At 47.5% G+C, this 21,288-nt stretch overlaps 1 protein-coding gene across 1 annotated transcript in view; it reads right to left on the bottom strand.

The window, feature by feature from the left end:
* The window catches only part of CADM3 (cell adhesion molecule 3), a 109,223-nt gene extending 92,278 nt beyond the window's left edge, over positions 1-16,945 (bottom strand). Inside the window, exon 1 of the mRNA XM_087705250.1 lies at positions 16,838-16,945. Within this exon, the coding sequence (XP_087561376.1) occupies positions 16,838-16,907 (70 nt within the window). The 5' untranslated portion in view covers positions 16,908-16,945. The remainder of the gene's footprint in view (positions 1-16,837) is intronic.
* Between the last annotated feature and the right edge of the window lie 4,343 nt (positions 16,946-21,288).

The raw sequence follows: 21,288 nt of genomic DNA, 5'->3' as shown, positions 1-21,288 counted from the left end.
CTACAGCGAAAACACAAGTAAACCTATAGCAAAAACATCATCATCACTACCTCTGCCCCAATTTGTTGTTGTTAGTAGTGAAGTCGTATCCGATCCATCGCCACCCCATGGACAACATTCTTCCAGGCCTTCCTGTCCTCTCCCATCCTCTGGAGTCCATTCAAGCTCAGGCCGACTGCTTCAGTGACTCCATCCAGCCACCTCCTTCTCTGCTATCCCCTTCTTCTTTTGCCCTCCATCATTCCCAGCATGAGGCTCTTCTCCAGGGAGTCCTTCTTCCTTCTCATCAGGTGGCCAAAGTCTTTGAGTTTCCTCTTCAGGATCTGGCCTTCTGAAGAGCAGCCAGGGTTGATCTCCTCTAGGACTGACCGGTTGGATGGCCTTGCAGTCCAAGGGACTCGCAGGATGGATAGATAGATAGATGATAGATAGATAGATAGATAGATAGATAGATAGATAGATAGATAGATAGATAGATAGATAGATAGATATGATAGATAATTATATAGGTAGGTAGATAGGTAAGTTGATAGATAGGTAGGCAGTCAGTCAGACAGATAGATAGATAGAAGAAGTCCCCTTCTTCTTCTTTTGCCCTCCATCGATCCCAGCATGAGGCTCTTCTCCAGGGAGTCCTTCTTCCTTCTCATCAGGTGGCCAAAATCTTTGAGTTTCCTCTTCAGGATCTGGCCTTCTAAAGAGCAGCCAGGGTGGATCTCCTCTAGGACTAACCGGTTGGATGGCCTTGCAGTCCAAGGGACTCGTGGGAGATAGATGATAAATAGATGATATAGATAGATAAATAGATAGATAGATAGATAGATAGATAGATAGATGATAGATAGATAGATAGATAGATAGATAGATAGATAGATAGATAGATATGATAGATAATTATATAGGTAGGTAGATAGGTAAGTTGATAGATAGGTAGGCAGTCAGTCAGACAGATAGATAGATAGAAGAAGTCCCCTTCTTCTTCTTTTGCCCTCCATCGATCCCAGCATGAGGCTCTTCTCCAGGGAGTCCTTCTTCCTTCTCATCAGGTGGCCAAAATCTTTGAGTTTCCTCTTCAGGATCTGGCCTTCTAAAGAGCAGCCAGGGTGGATCTCCTCTAGGACTAACCGGTTGGATGGCCTTGCAGTCCAAGGGACTCGTGGGAGATAGATGATAGATAGATGATATAGATAGATAAATAGATAGATAGATAGATAGATAGATAGATAGATAGATGATAGATAGATAGATAGATAGATAGATAGATAGATAGATAGATAGATAGATAGATAGATAGATAGATAGATGATAGATAGATGATGGAGCAGCCAGGGTGGATCTCCTCTAGGACTGACCGGTTGGATGGCCTTGCAGTCCAAGGGACTCAATGCAGGAGTCTTCTCCAGCACCAGAGTTCAAAGGCCTCCATTCTTTGGTGCTCAGCCTTCCTTATGGTCTGCCCCACTTAAAAAGGAAAGGTTCCCCTCGCACATATGTGCTAGTCATTCCCGACACTAGGGGGCGGTGCTCATCTCCATTTCAAAGCTGAAGAGCCAGCGCTGTCCGAAGACGTCTCCGGGGTCATGTGGCCGGCATGACTCAACGCCGAAGGTGCACGGAACGCTGTTACCTTCCCACCAAAGGTGGCTCCTATTTTTCTACTTGCATTTTTAACGTGCTTTCGAACTGCTGGGAGAAGAAGTCACGGGAGCTCACTCCGTTACGCGGCGCTAGGGATTCAAACCGCCAAACTGCCGGCCTTTCTGATCGGCGAGTGTCTTAGCCCTTGAGCGGAGGGCAATAAATCAAACAGGGGGTCCTTGCATGTTCCCTGGCCTTCCTGCACCCCAAATTGCATTCTTGCCCCCACCCCCTTGCTAATCTCTTAACCCTGCCCAAGGTTGCTCCCACTCAACTCCTTCTGTAGCCGCCGCGGTGTTCAATTGCCCGGCAGCCAAATATGCCCTATTCTGCAAATGCCAATGGGTGGATTATTTGCCTATCCTGCTGATGCTAATGAGATTTGCCAGATAGCTGAGTGGCTGCTTTTAAAGCCGGTGATTTCGCAAAGAGCTTTTTTTCCCCCCTCAACCCCTTTGTCCGGTGCCCTTCAATGCTGCAGACAAAAATGCCATGTCAGGGATCACTGCAGAGCCCAGGGAGTCTGTGAACGGTCTTGTAGGGAGGATTTTGGGGTGGGGGGGTGTCTTATCTCCCCCCCCCGTTTTTTCGTGAAGACCGATGCTTCTTCCTCCCTCCAACGCACTTGTGGGGGGAAGATATGCAAAACCACATCCATGGGAGCAGGACTTTATATAACAGCTGCCTTCCTCTCATTCAAAAACAAAGAAATGCCATTGTAAAGATAAAAAGGTTCTCCTCGCACATATGTGCTAGTTGTTCCTGGCTCTAGGGGACGGTGCTCATCCCCGTTTCAAAACCGAAGAGCCAGCGCTGTCCGAAGACGTCTCCGTGGTCAAGTGGCTGGCATGACTCAACCCTGAAGGCACACAGAACGCCGTTCCCTTCCCACCAAAGGTGGCTCCTATTTTTCTACTTGCATTTTTCTTTAAGTGCTTTCGAACTGCTAGGTTGGCAGAAGGTGGGACAAGTCACGGGAGCTCACTCCTTTACTGGGGATTCGAACCGCCCAACTGCCGACCTTTCTGATCGACAAGCTCAGCGTTTTAGCCCCTGAGCCACCGCGTCCCATCTTGTAGGGGGAAGATATGTAAAAATCACCTCCCGGGAGGGGCGGGGGAAGGCAGGACGACATATAACAGCTGAATTCCTCTTGTTTGAAAACAGACTGCAAATACCATTGTAATGGATTCTAAATGCAACATCTCTGGAAAGCTGGAAAGGTCCTAATATTACCGTACCGACTGTCCAACTTACAACTGGTCAGTTAGTGACCGTTTCAAAGTTTGCACTGGCAAAAAAAGTAACCGATAAGTGTTTTTCACAGTCCCATCTGTTGTGGCATCCCCACCTGATCAAAATTCAGATGCTTGGCAACCGACTCATACTTATGATGGTCACAGTGTCCCCTGGGAGTGTCGGTGTGTGTGTGTGTGTGTGTGTGTGTGTGTGTGTCATGCAATCCCCTTTTGCGACTTTCTGACCAACAACGTCCAGGCGGAAGGCAGATTCACTTCAACAACTGGGTTCCTGACTTAAACAACTGCAGGGATTCACTTAACGACTGTGGCAAGAAAGATCGTAAAACGGGGGCAGAATTCACTTTCTTGCTTAGCTCAGTTGTGGTCATAAGTCAAGGACTACCTGTACACATTTCATAAGTTACCTATGGCCTGATAATATTGTATTACTGTATCAATTCTATTGTATATGTAATATGTAATATGTAATGTGTAGTGTGTAGTGTGAAGTGTGAAGCATGAAGTGTGAAATACAGAATATGAAATATGAAATATAAATATGAAATATGACATTATTCTATTCTATTCTATTCTTATTCTATTCTACTCTACTCTACTCTATCATTGGCTGGGGATGCCTGGCGTTGTAGTTAATATAGGAAAGCTATAGAGGTCTCCAACTTGGCATTCAGACAGTGTTTTGGTAACATTCCTGGGGGAACATGCCTTAAATTAAAACTTCTCTATTTCTCTTCTGCAGTTTTAAATGCCAATATTTGTTAACATGGTTAACAAGGGTGAACAATAATTGTTAATACGTGCACCAACATCCTTCCAAACAAGTCTTAAAAAGAATAAAGCCACTGGCTCCAATCCAACTTTAGCACAACATTATCCGTCTGTTGAGGATCTACCTTACAGGGTTGTTGTGAGATTTTGTGTGTGTGTGTGTGTGTGTGTGTGTGTGTGTGTGTGTGTGTTCGTAGATTTTCACGGGTGTAGGTATGCTGCTCTTGTTGTATTTGGGTCTTTTCCTGTGTAAGATTGACAATCTTACACGGGACAAGACAATCTCAATCTTACACAGGAAAAGACCCGAATACAACAAGACCAGCATATATATATATACCCCAGTAAGGGTATGGCTAATTCAATAGCTTGAATTAGATCTAAACTAGTCTCCCTTTATTTATTTATCAGAACAAATGATATATATCATTTGTGTTTGTGTGTGTGTGTGTGTATTGTGTCACAATCCCTGGTAAGCCCAAATACGGGAGGGAGCATACTGCTTCCCTTTTCTGTCTATCAGCTCACTCTGGGAGCCATCCAGGCAGAAAGCCATTTTTTTTAATGTTACATTTGTGTTGCAATTGTGCTGATAGATAGATAAATAAATAAATAAATAAATAAATAAATAAATAAATAAATAAATAGATAGATAGATAGATATAAATATAGATATAGATATATAGAGAGATATAGATATAGATATCTATATCTATATCTATATTTATATTTATATCTATTTATTTAGAGCCGAGGTGGTGCAGTGGTTAGGGTGCAGTACTGCAAGCCACTTCAGCTGACTGTGATCTGCAGTTCAGCGGTTCAAATCTCGCCGGCTCAAGGTCGACTCGGCCTTCCATCCTTCTGAGGTGGGTGAAATGAGGACCCAGTCTGTGGGGGCAAGTTGCTGACTCAATTTGCTAAAAAAATTTGTAAACCGCTTAGAGAGGGCTGAAAGCCCTATTAAGCGGTATTAAGCGGTATAGAAGTCTAATAAATAAATAAATAAATAGATGGATATAGATATAGATATATAGATATAGATTAGATATAGATATAGATATAGATATAGATATAGATATAGATATAGATATAGATATAGATATAGATATAGATATAGATATAGATATAGATATAGACATAGACATAGCTTCCTCCCATATTTGGGCATACCAGGGGTTGTGACACTAATTACATAGATATAGATATAGATTAGATATAGATATAGATATAGATATAGATATAGATATAGATATAGATATAGATATAGATATAGATATAGATATAGATATAGATATAGATATAGATATAGATATAGATATAGATATAGATATAGATATAGATATAGATATAGATATAGATATAGATATAGATAGTTATAGATATAGATATAGATATAGATATAGATATAGATATAGATATAGATATAGATATAGATATGTATCATTTTGTTTTTCTCAGGAAATGAGAACAGACTAAATGCAACCATGAACAAGCAAAATTCAGTGAGGGATCAATATTTAGGGCCTAAAATGCTCTTAATGCAACGCTCAACAATTCCAGTTACGCAGTATAATACGGTTGACTCACTGCCACTTCCTGTATGCTCTACGCCAAGGTTGTCGCTCCTGATGGGGGCTCATTGCTAAAAGCAGGAATGGGAGGGGGGGTTGCCCCCCTTTGTCTTCACATCTCCCTTATTTGTCCCCGGGTGCAAAAAAAAAAAGTCACTGCTCAAATCTTGCCAGGGCCAGAAAATGGCTGTGTTACCTGAGAGACTCCAGATCTCTATTTAATTTACCAACATGGATTCCAATTTGCTTTGAAAGAGATATTGTCCCTGCAGGGTTTCCCCCCCTCAAGGAAAAGGGCCAAAGGATGCTTCATGGCTTGGAACAGATATCCGAATCAAATTGCTGACCAGCTCAGAAGCAGCACCTGGCAACCTTGGATAGGTGCCAGCAGGCCTGGCATTTGCAGAGGTAATTTGCAGAGGTAAGCAGATTATAGTACCTGGGGCTGTACTCTTCCAGGAAATCAAAAGAGGGCAGCAGCGGGTGGAGAATCGCCGTGCTTTGCTGCCACCTAGTGGCTGTCTGCGTGTTTGCAGCTCAGATAATGTCACTCCTAAAGGTAAAGGTTCCCATTGCACGTATGCGCCAGTCGTTCCCGAATCTAGGGAGTGGTGCTCGTCTCAGTTTCAAAGCCAAAGCTGTCCGAAGACGTCTCCGTAGTCATGTGGCTGGCATGACTAAACGTCGAAGGCACACGCATTTACAGGCATTCGAACTGCTAGGTTGTCAGAAGCTGGGACAAGTGATAGGAGCTCACCCCGTTATGTGGCGCTAGAGAGTTGAACCACTGAACTGCCGACCCTTTCTGATCAACAAGCCCTGCATTTCTTGTTTGCAACCAGATGTTGTTGGAAGCCAAGATGCCCAGCTATGTTGCACCCATGGGCTGCGCACGCAAAGCAGCTAAGGCCATGTTGTAACACCCGTTGTAGTCAGTTAACATGGGGGTTTTTCACCTAACCTGCTAAGAATATCCCTCTTCCTTCACATGAAAAAAAATTTTACAATTCAGCTGTAACTTCTACAGAGGCTCTGGGGATGAACACACCGAGGTTTTCAAAGGTCTCCAGCTGCACATTTCTGTCTGAACCAGAAGTGAAGGAAAACCTGTCTGTCATCTTTAATAAGGCGGGCCAAAAATCAGCCAGAACCTGATTTCAACTGTCCATATAGTTCAGATCTGCCATCCAATTTAATCCAGGCTTTGTGGGTGAGAGAGAAATCAGCCAAATTCAAATATTCAGACGGCATTGATTTTGGTTGGAGCTTCTAAATAATTGTGGCGGGGAGAGGGGAGGTTTATTCAACTTCCAAATAGACCTAAATTGCCCCTGTCAATATGGAGAATGTTGATGCTTTAAGTCAGGGGTCCTCAAACTTTTTTAAACAGGGGGCCAATTCCTGGTCCTTCAGATTGTTGGTGTCAGGTCTGCTTCACTTAATAACCAAGAAAGAAATCGCTCAACTTCATTTTGCAGAATTAAGAGTACTTTTACTGATTACAAGTAAATAGAAGCTAAGCAAAGCTGGATCTGAGCAAAAGCGCGCGAAAGCATTAGATATCAATACATGACCCATTCCCCTCCCCTTGGTAACCCCAGTCCATAGTCTAATCCAATATCTCCACAGCTGTCAGGTGGGAGACATCTTCAAAAACCATCATCAGGTTGGTATGCCGGACAGTTGGCCTTGGCGGGAAACTCCCCTCCTTTCCACTTGCGCAGTAGATGGTGAGAACAACTCCCAATTAACAGTCCTCTCCTGTACAGATTATTTCCCACACCCAACTACCATGCCCTCCCTCCCCGTTTCAATGGCAGCCGAAAAGCAAGCAGCAAAACAGAGGCTGACAGTTGGGGAGGGTCAGACTGCTGGGTGGGCGTGGCTAGGTGGCCATGTGACCACTCCGTTACGGATTCGAGCCGCCGAACTGCCAACCTTTCTGATTGACAAGCTCAGCGTCTTAGCTACTGAGCCACCAAAGTCAGAGCATAGAAAAACTCAAAGAAGTAACGGCAAGATTAGACGTTGTGGAGAGATGGAACAACACCATCTCATATTGAAGGACAACAAGTGTATAAAACCTAACGAAGGAATGATTAGCTGGCAATGAAGGAGGACGGCTTAATTCCAACATGGTCTGCTTCAGCAGATGAAGGGTTCAATTCCCTGGGGATAATTCTAAGTTGTCTTGTTGGGTTAAACTTTTAGTTGCATTGGCTCTGTTTCCCCAGTTGGGTTGAATTCCAACCCAAGGCTCAGTCAGTGATGGCCCACATATTTGGAGCCCTTCAGGGCTTGGTAGGTGGGGAAGGAGGCAGATCGATACATCGATAAATGGTGTTTCAGATCTCTTCCTCTCTCTCTCTCTCCTGGAAAGTCCACCAATCAATCACAGCAGCTCGCTTCCTTATTATCGATCTTCCAGCATTTGATATGATTCACAGATAGACTGTTTCCAGAGCCCGAAATCAATGTCAGCCAAGTGATCCATTTTGAGCAAGGAACGGAGAACATTAAACTAAGGAAGAGCTTCCGTCATCGTATGGGAAGAATGGAAAGCCAGCTTAGAGACAGAATATCAGGGAGGTGTCTGTAGAGATTCTCCGTCCTCCAGACCATTGGTAGTCCCAAAAGTGCTTCTTTGTTCCTCATCCAAGAAGCTTCTTCAGCTCTGACTGGATGGTGGGGAATCAAAGGATTTATACTCCTTGCAGACAGCTGGTCATTTGCATCCTTTTAGAGAGTCGTTGAGGCCACTTGGAGGTTTATTTGTGTCTTCTTTAAAGACCTTTTGCTTCTCCTCCAAGAAGCTTCTTCAGCTCTGACTGGATGGTGGGGAAGGGAAGGGTTTATATTCCTTGCTGGTCATTTGCATTCTTTTTTAGAGAGTCGTTGAGGCCACTCGGAGGTTTATCTGTGTCCTTAGAGTCACCTGAGTGGTGCAAATGGGTGTGGAGACTTCTTGGAACTGCTCAAAGGACTGCATTGTAAACTGGTGATAGACGATGTTGTATCTTTCTCCCTCTGTTGAGAGAGGGCCAAGTGGCCTCAACAACTCTCTAAAAGGATGCAAATGACCAGCTGTCTGCAAGGAGTATAAATCCTTTGATTTATAGGCTTCTTGGATGAGAAGCGAAACGACTTCAAAGAAAAACCAGGAAGTCCAGTTGCCTCTTGAAAAAGCACCTTTAGGACAATATCAAGGAGAAAATCTACAGTAGTCTGTGGTTGCTAGAAGTTGATCCGATTTGATGGAACATAATCCATTTTTGAAGAATCAATGACGTTGAAGCCAAAACTGGGTGACCATTAGTCAAGCAATGAGATAGCTGCACTGTGGCTCTTGCCCGGAGCACGCATGGATGGGACTAGATGCCACCAAAGATATCAACTCTACAATCTCAGGATTTTATTGGGCTCCGCTTCATATTTCCATCATACCTTCCTGAGATGCCTCTACAACAGTGTTTCTCAACCTCGGCAACGTGAAGATGGGTTAATGTCAATTCTCAGAAGCTACCTGAGGAATTATGGGAGTTGAAGTCCACCCATCTTCAAGGTTGAGAGACACTGTCCACCCAACTTGGAGCTGAGAGACACTTGCTCTGACCGAGGCTTCCCAAGAGCCTGAAGCCAACTCCTGGTCCCGACAAAAACCCCTTTTGTTAATTGACTGTGAATTCTGCTCCTTCACATCCAGCAAAGTCTTTCGAGGGAGGATTTATGGTCACAGACCTTCTCTGGCTTGGAGAGCTGCCAGGCTGATATCTGCAGTCCAGGAGTCTCAGAGAGCCATGGACCAATGAAGTGAACTAATGGTCTCCTGCAAACTCCACTCCCCTTTCGCTCCTCTTTTATTTCCTCTGGGAGGGGCCATTCATCGTCCCCCTGTGGCTTTCCTCCCAAGTCGACCCCTGTTCTTTAGCTCTTCCCTTCATTTGGCAACTCTCCACATGCGCACACTGGGAACAGGCTCCGGCTGTTCTTCTGCCTCCCTGATGTCTGACTCCGAAGGCAGCTGAGAACTGTCAGATGGCCCTGGCCCCCTCTCTGCCTCCAACACAGAGCCCTCCTCAGGGCCTTCCCCAGACTCCAGGACTGGCCCAGGTTCCTCCCCAACCTCCTCACTGTCCGAATCTGCTTCCAGCTCCACTGGCCGCTGGCTGACTACACCAACACTATCCAACCATCTTAAAAGGTTGAGGAACATCTAATATTCAAGGATGGAGCACAGGACCAACAACAATCTTATCTCCAGGAAGTCTAGAAACTAGAAGACGTGAGACACCAGAATAGAAGCAAGATGTCTCAGGAAGGTGACCCTGTGGGAGCCAGCTCAGAGGAAGGAACAATTTGACTCTTCCTTCTTCTGTGACCTCATCACAGCCTTCTGCTGCAACTTCGGAAACCTGACTTAATTGAGGCACTCACTGTACTGGCTTAATGGATAAGACAGATGGATCCAGAGAGAGAGGGGATGGAGAAGGAACACGAGAGAGACAAATGGAGCGATAGGGGTTGGGAGGCAAATAAGCAAAGATCGGAAGGCCGATAATACGCCGGCCAGAGTTAAACGGATCTTCCTAAAGCACCACCTGCCTACTTAATCCAAGCACATCCATCTAACTGTTGCCAGGGATGAGTCAAGCGCATGAGAGCATTTATCATAAATATATTCCTTAAACATGAAAACAGTATAGCGCCACATCAGTTATTTTTCAAGAGAACCATCCACAATCCATGCCTAGGGTGTCAGGTCCAAAGATGACACAGTGAGATCCGAATGAGTCCAGTTCCTCGTTTGCTTATAGCTAATAGACTCAATCTTGCCGGACTAAAGGTGTAGCCTTCTAACAGTGTGCCTTTCAGCCTTGGCAACTTGGGTGGATTTCAACTCCCAGAATTCCCCAGCAAGCATTGGTGATTTTAAGCCAATGCTAGTCCTGCCATGAAAGCCAGCTGGGATGACTTTTGGCATGGCTGGCTGCGGAATTCTGGGAGTTGAAGTCCACCAGGAGACTGGGAGTTCTAGTCCCCTCTTAGACATGAAAGCCAGCTGGGTGACTTTGGGCTTATCACCAGGAGACTGTGAGTTCTAGTCCGGCCTTAGGCATGAAAGCTGGCTGGGTGACTTTGAGCCAATCACCAGGAGATTGTGAGTTCTAGTCCCCTCTTAGACATGAAAGCCAGCTGGATGACTTTGCGCTTATCACCAGGAGACTGTGAATTCTAGTCATGCCTTAGGCATGAAAGTTGGTTGGGTGACTTTGGAAGAATTACCAGGAAACTGGGAGTTCTATTCCCGTTTTAGGCATGAAAGCCGGCTGGGTGACTTTAGGCCAATCACCAAGGAGCGGTGAATGCTACTTCTGCCTTGGCATGAAGCCAGCTAGGTGACTTTCGGCATGGCTGGCTGCGGAATTCTGGGAGTTGAAGTCTATCCATCTTCAAGTTGCCACGGTTGAGAAACACTGTTCTATCTAAGAGAACAGATCTATCCTGGGACATTCTAGGGGGTGGCTACCCTGAACCTCTTCCTCCCTTCCCCCATCCAGTTTAGGATAGTCCAGTCTCTTGTTATGGGCCCCTCTCTGGAATGTGCTGCCTTACTAACCAACCAATTTCATTGTGTACATGATATAAAAAGGTAAAGGTTCCCCTCACACATATGCGTTAGTCGTTCCTGACTCTAGGGGGCAGTGCTCATCTCCGTTTCAAAGCCGAAGAGTCAGCGCTGTCTGAAGACATCTCCGTGGTCATGTGGCTGGCATGACTCAATGCCAAAGGCGCACAGAATGCTGTTACCTTCCCACCAAAGGTGGTTCCTATTTTTCTACTTGCATGTTTTATGTGCTTTCGAACTGCTAGGTTGGCAGAAGGTGGGACAAGTCACGGGAGCCCACTCCTTTACTGGGGATTCGAACTGCCCAACTGCCGACCTTTCTGATCAACAAGCTCAGAGAAAGTCTATACTATACTATTCTATACTTGTTCCCAGAAAACTGTGTCACCATTGCTGAGGTCCCCCCCCCCCCCGCCCCCATCTCCATCCGCACATCTCATCACAATGGCAAGCAAGGGCAGTTTTGAACCCGAATGCACTGTCCTTCCTTCTTCCTCCCTGTGTTTCTGACATCACCAACCTGTTGCCCAAACTCAAAGTCCTTTAGGACTTCCCACTGTGGGCAGAGCCACATTCCCAGGTGGCCCCTTGGAGAGGCGAGACACCCGCCGTCGTTCTTTGCCGAACGGATTCTGCATCGAGCAGAAAGAGAATTAGGGAAGGGACTTGGGGAATATTTTCTCTCTTCTGTAATTCTAGTTTAGAGCAAAGCCAGCGCTCAAACATCCAGCCGGAAGCGGCGTGCCGAAGACCCGACTCAGTTCAGCTCCAGTAATTCATTGTGTTTGCTCGAGCTTCTCTAAAGAAGTGATCGGGCGTGGGTTAAAGGAATCTCTGGAACATTCTACTGTGTGCAAGAACCACGGGGTATGGATAACTTAGTGGCCAATGTCCATCTGTCCAATATTTGCTTGGAAAACAGGTTTAAGACATTTGTCTTAAGGGATTCCACCCTCTCTGTTATCCGTTCTCATGCAATTTGTTGGAAGAAATGTGCTTTTTTAGATGTGAAAATTCTCCCTTCTTAAAGGTAAAGGCTCCCCTTGCGCATATGTGCTAGTCGTTCCCGACTCTAGGGGGCGGTGCTCATCTCTGTTTCTAAGCCGAAGAGCCAGCGCTGTCTGAAGACGTCTCCGTGGTCATGTGACCAGCGCGACTCAACCCCCAAGGCGCACGGAACACTGTTTCCTTCCCACCAAAGGTGGTTCCTATTTTTCTACTTGCATTTTTCGAACTGCTAGGTTGGCAGAAGCTGGGGCAAGGGACGGGAGCTCACTCTGTTATGCGGCGCTAGGGATTCGAACTACCGAACTGCCGATCTTTCTAAACAAAAAAGCTCAGTGTCTGAGCCGCCGAGCCACCGCGCTTCCCTTCTTGCAGCTTATCCCGGGATGCCTGCGAATCCTCCCAGTTTTCATCTCTCTGTCCTTTTTTCTAGCAACCTCTGTTCAACTCTTGTGGCCCCGCGCCAGGGAACGCTACGTCTGTTGAATGTTTCCTCCTTCTGCGGGCCTAAGAGGCAGCGGTACAGAAGGAACAACAACAAAAAAGGGCACGGCGGGTGCCTAAATTATACATACGCACTCTCTTATTAATATTTAAATTAATGACATTTCAAGCCCAGGCAGGTAATTCAACCAAGCAATTTCTGGAGGAAGTACTCAAGCCTTCTAGCCAACGAGAACGGGGATGCTGGAATTGCTGTACAGGAGAAAACCAGCCAACCTATGAATTTCATTAACTTCAACCACGCTTCTCCCAACAAGCATCCAAGGCCCCACTGGCTGGGAAGAGGGTGAAAATTTGGGTGCGTCTTATACACTGAATGTAGCCCCGCCCACCCACTCTTTGGCCTCTGCCTCCCAGCAATTTACCTCCTTGCAGCAAGTGGGGAAAATGGGGTTTGTGGAGGTGGCAATAGGCTGTGGCAATCCCTGCAGCCTGAAACAGCTGATCATCGGGAGGCTGAAACTGAAACAGGCTGTTTGCTGCAAGGAGGCAAATTGCTGGGAGGCAGAGTCAGATTTTTCTTCTTCGAATCAGGCTAAACTGAAACAGGCTGTTTGCTGTTTGCTGCAAGGAGGTAAGTCAATAACTATAAATGCCTATCGAATGTTCAAATGATTAGGCTTATTTTTTAAAGACTGCTTTGTTATTGTTCTAGACAACTTAACAAAATGAAGAAGCTTTTTAAAATAAATCCTTGATCTGAAGAGGCCCAGATCTATTGCTCCTGTATCTTCTTTTAAATAGCAGAGAATAACGTATACTTCCAGAAAGCCACATCAATTTTAACAGCATCTGTACAAGTATAGCCTGAAATGTAACACCACAAACAGTGTATATAGTCTGTATTATTTGCCGTTTGCTGCAAGGAGGGCAAATTGCTGGGAGGCAGAGACAGATTCCCCCCCACCCTTGTTTTCCTTCCACAAAGCTAGGCCGCGTCTTATACTTCAGAGCGTCTTATACTTTGAAAAATACGGTAATTGAAGTGATTGGGCCTGGCCAACACGCCAAACTGCAAAACCAAGATTGAAAGCAAACAGCCCCTTTGTATATTTGCACAAATGCATCAGCTAGGCTTCCCACTGACCTGGTTAAGTGTGCGAAGTGAACCAAGCATCTCTCTGTGCCAAGAACTTTTCTTTTTCTCACACGCACAGACCTAAGTAGTATTCACAGGCGTTGCTCCCTCAGGTGCTGCTCAGACCCATTAATCCTGAGAGTGGAAATTACAGCCTGTTTAGCAGGCTGTGGTACTTCATCAATGGACACCAAAGTCTATCCATGCAAACGTCAGACAAAGGGACTCAAGAATGGTTGGGGGAAGTCAACGAACAGAGACCAAATAATCATCCAGCAGCCTGAAACCAAGACCTTCTAAAGCGGGGTTCCACCACAAAACCGCGGAGGACAAAATCGCGCTTGACGAAAGCGCGCATTTGACGTCATCACAGCGCGACGAAAACATCGCGCTGTGATCGAAAAATGTAAAAATAAAGCGAAAACCTTACCCTAACCCCCCCAAACCTAACCCTAAACCTAACCCTAAACCTAACCCTTAACCTAACCCTAAATCTAACCCTAAACCTAACCGTTAACGTAACGCTAAACCTAACGCTAACCCTTAACCTAACGCTAAACGTAACCCTAACGCTCTAAACCTAACCCTAACCCTTAACCTAACCCTAACCCTAAACCTAACCCTTACCTTTATGTGAATCGGCTTGCTTTAATTTTAATTTTATTTGAATTTTTAATTTTTTTGGTCGCGCTGTGATGACGTCACATGCGCGCTTTCGTCGATCGCGATTTTGTCCTCCGCGGTTTTGACGGGTCACGCTAAAGCGGACCCAACCTTGGGACAACTGAAGTGCCCTTGCCCACCTTGTTCTTTTAAGGATTACAGTAGTCCATTACTGAGAAGGTGGTCCACTTTGTGCTTGGACAACACTCTGTAAGGTTGGGAGGGTTAGGGTGAGAAGATCTGGGGAGGGTCCCAGGATGGTCTCCTCCCCCAGGACTCCTGGAAGGAACGAGAGCACCCTTTTCTCCTCTGCTTCCAATTCTCGAGAAGCAAGTCGTCCCTCAAGACCTTGCCCTTGTGAGAGGTTCTCCAGGAAACTGTGAGATTGCAAAGTCATCGTGCCATGTCCTCCAACTGGAAGCGAATCATGTACTCACACACGTAAGGAAGTGGGATGTCAAACTTTTGCTCTGAAGTTAAGGTTGAGGATGGTCCAAGTTCCCAACCAGGGGACGTGGCCGTGCCAAGGAATCAGCTACCATGGAATTTGAGAGGAGCCACCAATATTTAGATGGTGGTTGAAAATAGAAGAGATCTTGCAATTTGGTTCACAGGATGTTGGCCTCAACCAGTGGGGTTCTTATGGGTTGTTAGACTCCATGAAACCTCCAGGTTCAAAGGCAGTCCACCCCTGAATCTGAAGATTGGGGAGTAAGTAAGAGTGGGGAGCTAAGGGTTGGGACCAAGCCATCTCCCAGGGCTTGCCAGAGGCTGCGAGATGAATTAGTGGCCTTTGATACCAATCTAACAAGAGAAATCCTTTCCAATTCTCCACTGCTAAGAAACGTTTGCTAAGCCCAGCCCATGTTTGATTAGTAATTCAATCCCAAGAGTTTTCATTTTAATAAGGGAAGGCCCAACCCATGACCCTAGACTTAAGAGTTCAATGCTCCAGCGATGGTCCCTTCGGAGGAAGCCAACTTCTGAACTCAGTTGCCCAAAACGTGTCATTCATCGCAAGGCCAAAATGTTTCCGTACACCTCCTTCTCTCTCTCTCTCTCTCTCTCTCCTATCCCTTCAGGTTTGGCCTTCCCGACTGACAGCAGCCGTGTTTGGCTTCCAACGTTTGCAAATATATAAAATTCTCTCCCCTTCTGGTTCTTACGCAACACCTCCGAGTCCACACAACAGCAAAAACAGACCACGCATTCCTGGTTACAGCACCGTGGTGGAGAACATTTCTGAAAGCAGCAAGCTTAACTTCTCCCTGGCTTAGGGTGAATAAACCCAAACAGGGCTACTTATGGGACAGGCAGACTGCAAAAAATAAATAAATAAAGCATGTGCTTTTATGTATTCTTGCAAAAAATAAATAAATGCAAAACCCACGCCTTTTCTATTCTCAACAGCCTTGAAGAATCCAATGATTTGAATGTCACTGCAAGCCAGAATTATTATTATAATAGTGTTATTATTATTATTATTTTAAGGACAGGGCAAAAGCACCAGACACAGGGCCTCCCCCCCCCTCCTTGGGGAGGGGACTGCGAAGGCATCCAACCCGCCCGCCGCTTGGGCAAACAAAAGCCGTTTCAGGAAAATGTGCTGCCTTGGCAGGGGGGGCAGGAATGGCAGTGCCCTCTCGGCTGCCTTCTCGTCTTGGCAGGCGGGCAGGTTGCCGCAGCCGTCGCTCCGTTTCCTCCAGCCTGCTTGCCAGCCAGCCGGCCTGTTGATGTTCCTTGCGAAGGGCAGCAGCAGCAGCGCCCCCCCCCCCAGCACAATCCACCCACGGCTCCTCCCTTCCCCCCCACCCCACTTAAGGGCTGCTCCCTCCCAAGGTGGCTCTGTTTGCATACATTACAGCTGGCAAAGATTCCTGCAGTCGCCGCCCGCCTCCTCTTCCTCCTCCCCGTCTTCTTCCTCCTCCTCCTTCTGCGCCCCCCCCCCACCCCCCAGTCAGACACATCAACACGAACCAGCCCAGTTGCTATCCTGGGCGGGGGTGGGCTTCTTCCATCAACCCCCCCCATCCTCCCATTGCAAGCAACAGCGACCCCCCCTCCCCTTCCTCGCGTTTCTCCCGTCTCTGCCAGCGGTTTCCTTTCCAAGGGCTGCTCCCTAATTTTAAATGCAGGACGCCCCTTTGGAAATCCCCCCACCCACTTTTTTTTTTTTGGCTTGCTGCTCTCCTGAAAGCGAAGCCCGGGTAAATCTTTGAGGGGGTCCCTTAGAGAGCGGAGGGGGCTCGATGGGGGGGGGGGTAGGAGCTCTGCTCTGGCCGGGAGAGAGAGAGAGACTTGGGGTGCCATGCGAGGAAGTCTGCTCGCTTGTCTTGGCTTTGGAGTCCGGTGGGAGCCCCGTCTCTCTCTCTCTCTCTCTCTCTCCCGGCCCCTTCCCCTCTTTTTCCTGGTCCCCGCGCGCGGAGCCTCTCCGTGCAAAACATCCCACCCTCGCCGCGGCCAGGAAACCCCCCTAAGACGGCCGAGGCTTCCTTGCAACGGCGGAGAGAAACAATAATAATAATAATAAATCATCGCCAGGTTCCGCTTCTCCCTCCGGCGACTGGCGGGGCAGTCTCCCCTTCCCACCACCCCACAGAGACGGCTCTCCCTCCTCCAACCTCATTCCCACGCACCCATCCCTTTCCCCCCCCCTCCACGCACCCATCCCCCCTCCCCTTCCCCGACCCCTCTCTCCCCAGCCGAGGCGTGGACTCACGGTCGTGCGAGAGGTTTCCACGGCTGGCGGCGATCAACCCCGAGCTGACCAGGAGCCACAGAGGCAGCATCGTGGGCAGGGGGAGCCGGGGGGAGGCCGTCGTTCCGGGGGGGGGAGGAGGGGAGGAAGGGGGGAAAGAAGGAAAGGAGGAAGGAAGGAAAGGAGGAGGAGGAGGAGGAGAAGAAGAGGGGCGATCCGATGCCTTCCCCCGCCTCGCGGGCGGCTGGCAAACTTCGCCCTTGCCCCCTCCCCGCCGGCGGGGGGAAAAGAGAGGAGGGGGGGAGAGAGAGAAAAAGCAGGGCTCGACCTCTGGCCCCGACCCCTCCTCCGCCCCGGCTCGAACCTCCGAAGCGGGACCGCAGTGGCGCGCAGCGGGCCGGCCAGGAGGATGCTGCCGAAGCGGTCCAGCAGAAAAGCCGAGGATGCTGCAGTGACTGGGATTAAATAGAGCACCCGGGAGAGACCATTTGGCCGCCGAAGAGAGGGGAGGACGGAAAGGGAGAGGAGGAGGAGGAGGAAGAGAAAGAGAGGGGGGGGGTTGCATCACCCCACCCTCTCCCATGCAAATCGGGGAGGGTCCTTTGGGGACAGGTGAGGCGCGGGCGGAGGTGGACAGGTGGGCGATGCCCGGGACAGGTGGGATGCCCCGTTTGAGAGACCCACGCTGGGGGGTGGGGAGGGGAGAAAGAGGGAGAGAGAGTGGGGAAGCTCCCACTTGCCTCCCCCTCTGAGCGGAGACTTGGTGTGGTCCAGATGGCTCGGTTCCCCCCCCCCTTTCTTCCCCCCTCCCCCCCAGGGAGGGGGAAGCTACGGCCAATATATTGGATATATAAGATTGGAGCTAACGCCGCGACTGGACGTTGGGGGGGAAGCAACAGAAGGGGAAGGGGGGCTCGGAGGGGTGTGTTTTGCCAAGCACAACAAGGCTAGGGATGAGGATCATAATGCACGCATCTAAGGCGGGGTGGGGGGGATGATGGGTAAGAGGGTCCCAGTTTGAGATGGGTCTGGAGCCTGAAATTCAGCCTTGGTCCACTGGGATGCTGAAGCCAGGTGTCATCATACCCGCGTGTCATGATACACCTGTATGCCAGAGGTGCAAAATTGTCTCACCATGCGTGTGTGTTTTAAACTTCGAAGTTGTATGCCCAGCGCATGGGTGGGAGGGTCAAGATGACAGCCACACCTACGAGGCCGAAGACCCACCTGTTTCAAAACCCAAGACAGGTGGGAGATGACTCCTGCCCGTTCGGAGTTTCCCTCCCGGTTTCGTTGACGCTTCGGTCTACGCTGAAAGCGGCCGGTGGGAATTTAGCCACATAGGTTAGAAAGGAAATTCGCGACTTGCCCCTGGAATTGAGACCACTATTTCGGTCGTGAGTTGGGATGGCCGTAAAGTGGATCCCCACATAGCCGCAATCCAAAGCTATCCCTTTTTTTTTTTTGGTGTCGCAGCGGTCGTTAAGCAAATCCATTGTTGGCTAAGGGGTGAATCGGACGTAAATGCTGCTTTCTGGAGAAATGGACATAAATAGGGGTTCATTGCCGAGCGCCAAAAATGGCAAGTCATGTGACCATGGGGTGATCCCAGATGCTGGAATTTTGAATCTGGGTTCTACGTCCTATTTTTGGGGGGTGGGTGGGTTGTCATAACATCAGACAGTCACTAAGCAACTAGGAATAAGTCAAGGACTACCTGTATGTAGAGTTGTCAATGGGTTTGAAGCTAATTTGGTGGGAATCTCCCTTAGTTTTACGTCCTTGGGGGAGAAACTTAGATTGTAAGGCTGAGAGATGGGATAGGCCCAAAACCAGGATTTTCCCTGACTGATCTGTCAATGGGGTAGGGTCTCCTGCTTGGGTGGGGTGGGGGGGTTGGACTAGATGACCTACAAGGTCCCTTCCAACTCTGTTATTCTGTTATGATCAAGGCGTGAAGTTGGCTTGTCCCAGCCCAAGTCTTCCCCTTAACCACACCCCTTTGCGAGCTTACCAGAAGTGAGTGATATCAGGACTAAAGGAAACGGTTCCCCTCGCACATATGTGTTCATCGTTCCAGACTCTAGGGGGCGGTGGTCATCTCCGTTTCAAAGCCGAAGAGCCAGCGCTGTCCGAAGACGTCTCTGTGGTCATGTGGCCGGCATGACTCAATGCCGAAAGCGCACGGAACGCTCTTCCCTTCACACCAAAGGTGGTCCCTATTTTTCTACTTGCATTTTGTTACGTGCTTTCGAACTGCTAGGTTGGCAGAAGCTGGAACAGGTAAGGGGAGCTCACTCCGTTATGCGGTGCTAGGGATTTAAAGCGCCGAACAGCTGACTTTTCTGATCGACAAGCTCAGCAGCTTAGCCATTGAGCCACCGTGTCCCTGTTATCAGAGCTATTTCTCCCCAAAAGCCCTCTTGAACAGGTTGGCACTAATTTTCCAGAGGAAAATTCATAATAAACAACAGAAGCAAAGCAACCTCACCCCCATGCAACTCATTGGAATTCAAGGAATGAGAAAATGGGAGGGTGGGGGGGTGGGAGGGGGGAGCTGGACCACACCCTCTTCAAACCTTTGTGCTAAGCCTCAGGCTGCCTGCAGGGGGCACCAGAGTTGAAACAGGTTTCAGAATGTTATTAACTATCTGTATAGGCCAGGACAAAAGTCTGGAAGGAGATGGACGCCCCCTAAACCAAATATGGTTTAGAATTAAAGCGACAGTCGGTTAATAATATCCAGTGCACCTAAAGTCATCCATGTGGGGTGTAAAAGAGGCAGGGGGGAAATGGAAATGCTAGTATACAGCTATACATACATACATCTATACACATACCTACCCACATACATACATATATACATGATTGATAGACAGATAGATAGATAGATAGATAGATAGATAGATAGATAGATAGATAGATAGATAGATAGATAGATAGATGATAGATAGATAGATAGATAGATAGATAGATAGATGAAAGAGATGATAGATAGGTAGGTAGGTAGGTAGGTAGGTAGGTAGGTAGATGATATAGATAGATGAAAGAGATATAGATGATAGATAGATAGATAGATAGATAGATAGATAGATAGATGATAGATGAAAGAGATGATAGATAGATAGATAGGTAGGTAGGTAGGTAGGTAGGTAGGTAGATGATATAGATAGATGAAAGAGATGATAGATAGATAGATAGATAGATAGATAGATAGACAGACAGACAGACAGACACACACACACACACACACACACACACACACACACACACACACACATACATGCATAGAAATAGATGGGAAAGGAATGGAGGGACAGATTTTATTTTCCTGGTCTCCAAGATCAGGGCAGATGGGGACTGCAACCAAGAAATTAAAAGAGGCTTGCTCCTGGGGAGGAAAGCCATGGCAAATCTAGACAGCATCCTAAAAAGCAGAGACATCACCCTGCCAGTCAAAAGTGTGTCTAGTCAAGGCTCTGGTTTCCCCAGTGGCAATGGATGGCTGTGAAGGTTGGACCATAAGGAAGGCTGAGCGCCAAAGAATGGGGGCCTCTGAACTCTGGTGCTGGAAAAGACTCCTGCATTGAGTCCCTTGGACCGCAAGGCCATCCAACCGGTCAGTCCTAGAGGAGATCAACCCTGGCTGCTCTTTAGAAGGAAGAAGAGGAAACTCAAAGGCTTTGGCCACCTAATGAGAAGGAAGAAGGACTCCCTGGAGAAGAGCCTCATGCTGGGAACGATGGAGGGCAAAAGAAGAAGAAGGGGACGCCAGAGAAGGAGGGGGCTGGATGGAGTTCCCTAAGCAGTAGGCATGAGCTTAAATGGACTCCAGAGGATGGTAGAGGACAGGAAGGCCTGGAGGAATGTTCTCCATGGGGTTGCCTTGGGTCGGACATGACTTTGCAACTAACAACAAGTATACAGCTATGAAACAAGCCAAGTGTGATCTCCACTTGTGGAAATGAGCAGACTCACAAACCTAAATGTGTCTTTTTTTTTTAAGGGATCTAATCTAATTATCTCATCCATCATCTAATTCAATTAGATGTTTCTTGTTTTGTTTTTTACAATTCTGGCTTGGAGAATTCTGGGAGAGGAAGTCTACCCTTTTATTAAAGTTGCCAAGGTTGAGAAACACTGATTTAAGATGGGATTCTGGCCAGATTGAATTGAAAAAGCAGTAAAAAAATGAAATGGATTAGGTGAATGTGCTTTTACCAAAAAATAAAATAAAATGCATCCTTTCTCTTGAGTCGATTGTCCCCCTCCCACCTTCCTGCTCCTTTTTGGCTTCTCAAACTCCCTTCTAAGCATTAAATGAGGAAACAAGCAAACAAGAGACACTTATTTTTAATAAAATAGTTCATAACAACAAGGAGCCAGGAAGGGGGTTCATTTAACTTCGGCAAGATGGGTGTATAATATAGATTGTAGGAAGAGAGAGCTGCAATTGTCTATAGTGCTGTACC

Source organism: Thamnophis sirtalis, unplaced genomic scaffold (genome assembly GCF_051295495.1).
Source record: "Thamnophis sirtalis isolate CommonGarterSnake01/CBP01778 unplaced genomic scaffold, rThaSir2_p1.2 scaffold_2, whole genome shotgun sequence".
In the NCBI taxonomy this organism is placed as follows: domain Eukaryota; kingdom Metazoa; phylum Chordata; class Lepidosauria; order Squamata; family Natricidae; genus Thamnophis; species Thamnophis sirtalis.
This window is presented reverse-complemented; position numbering and strand designations above follow the sequence as displayed.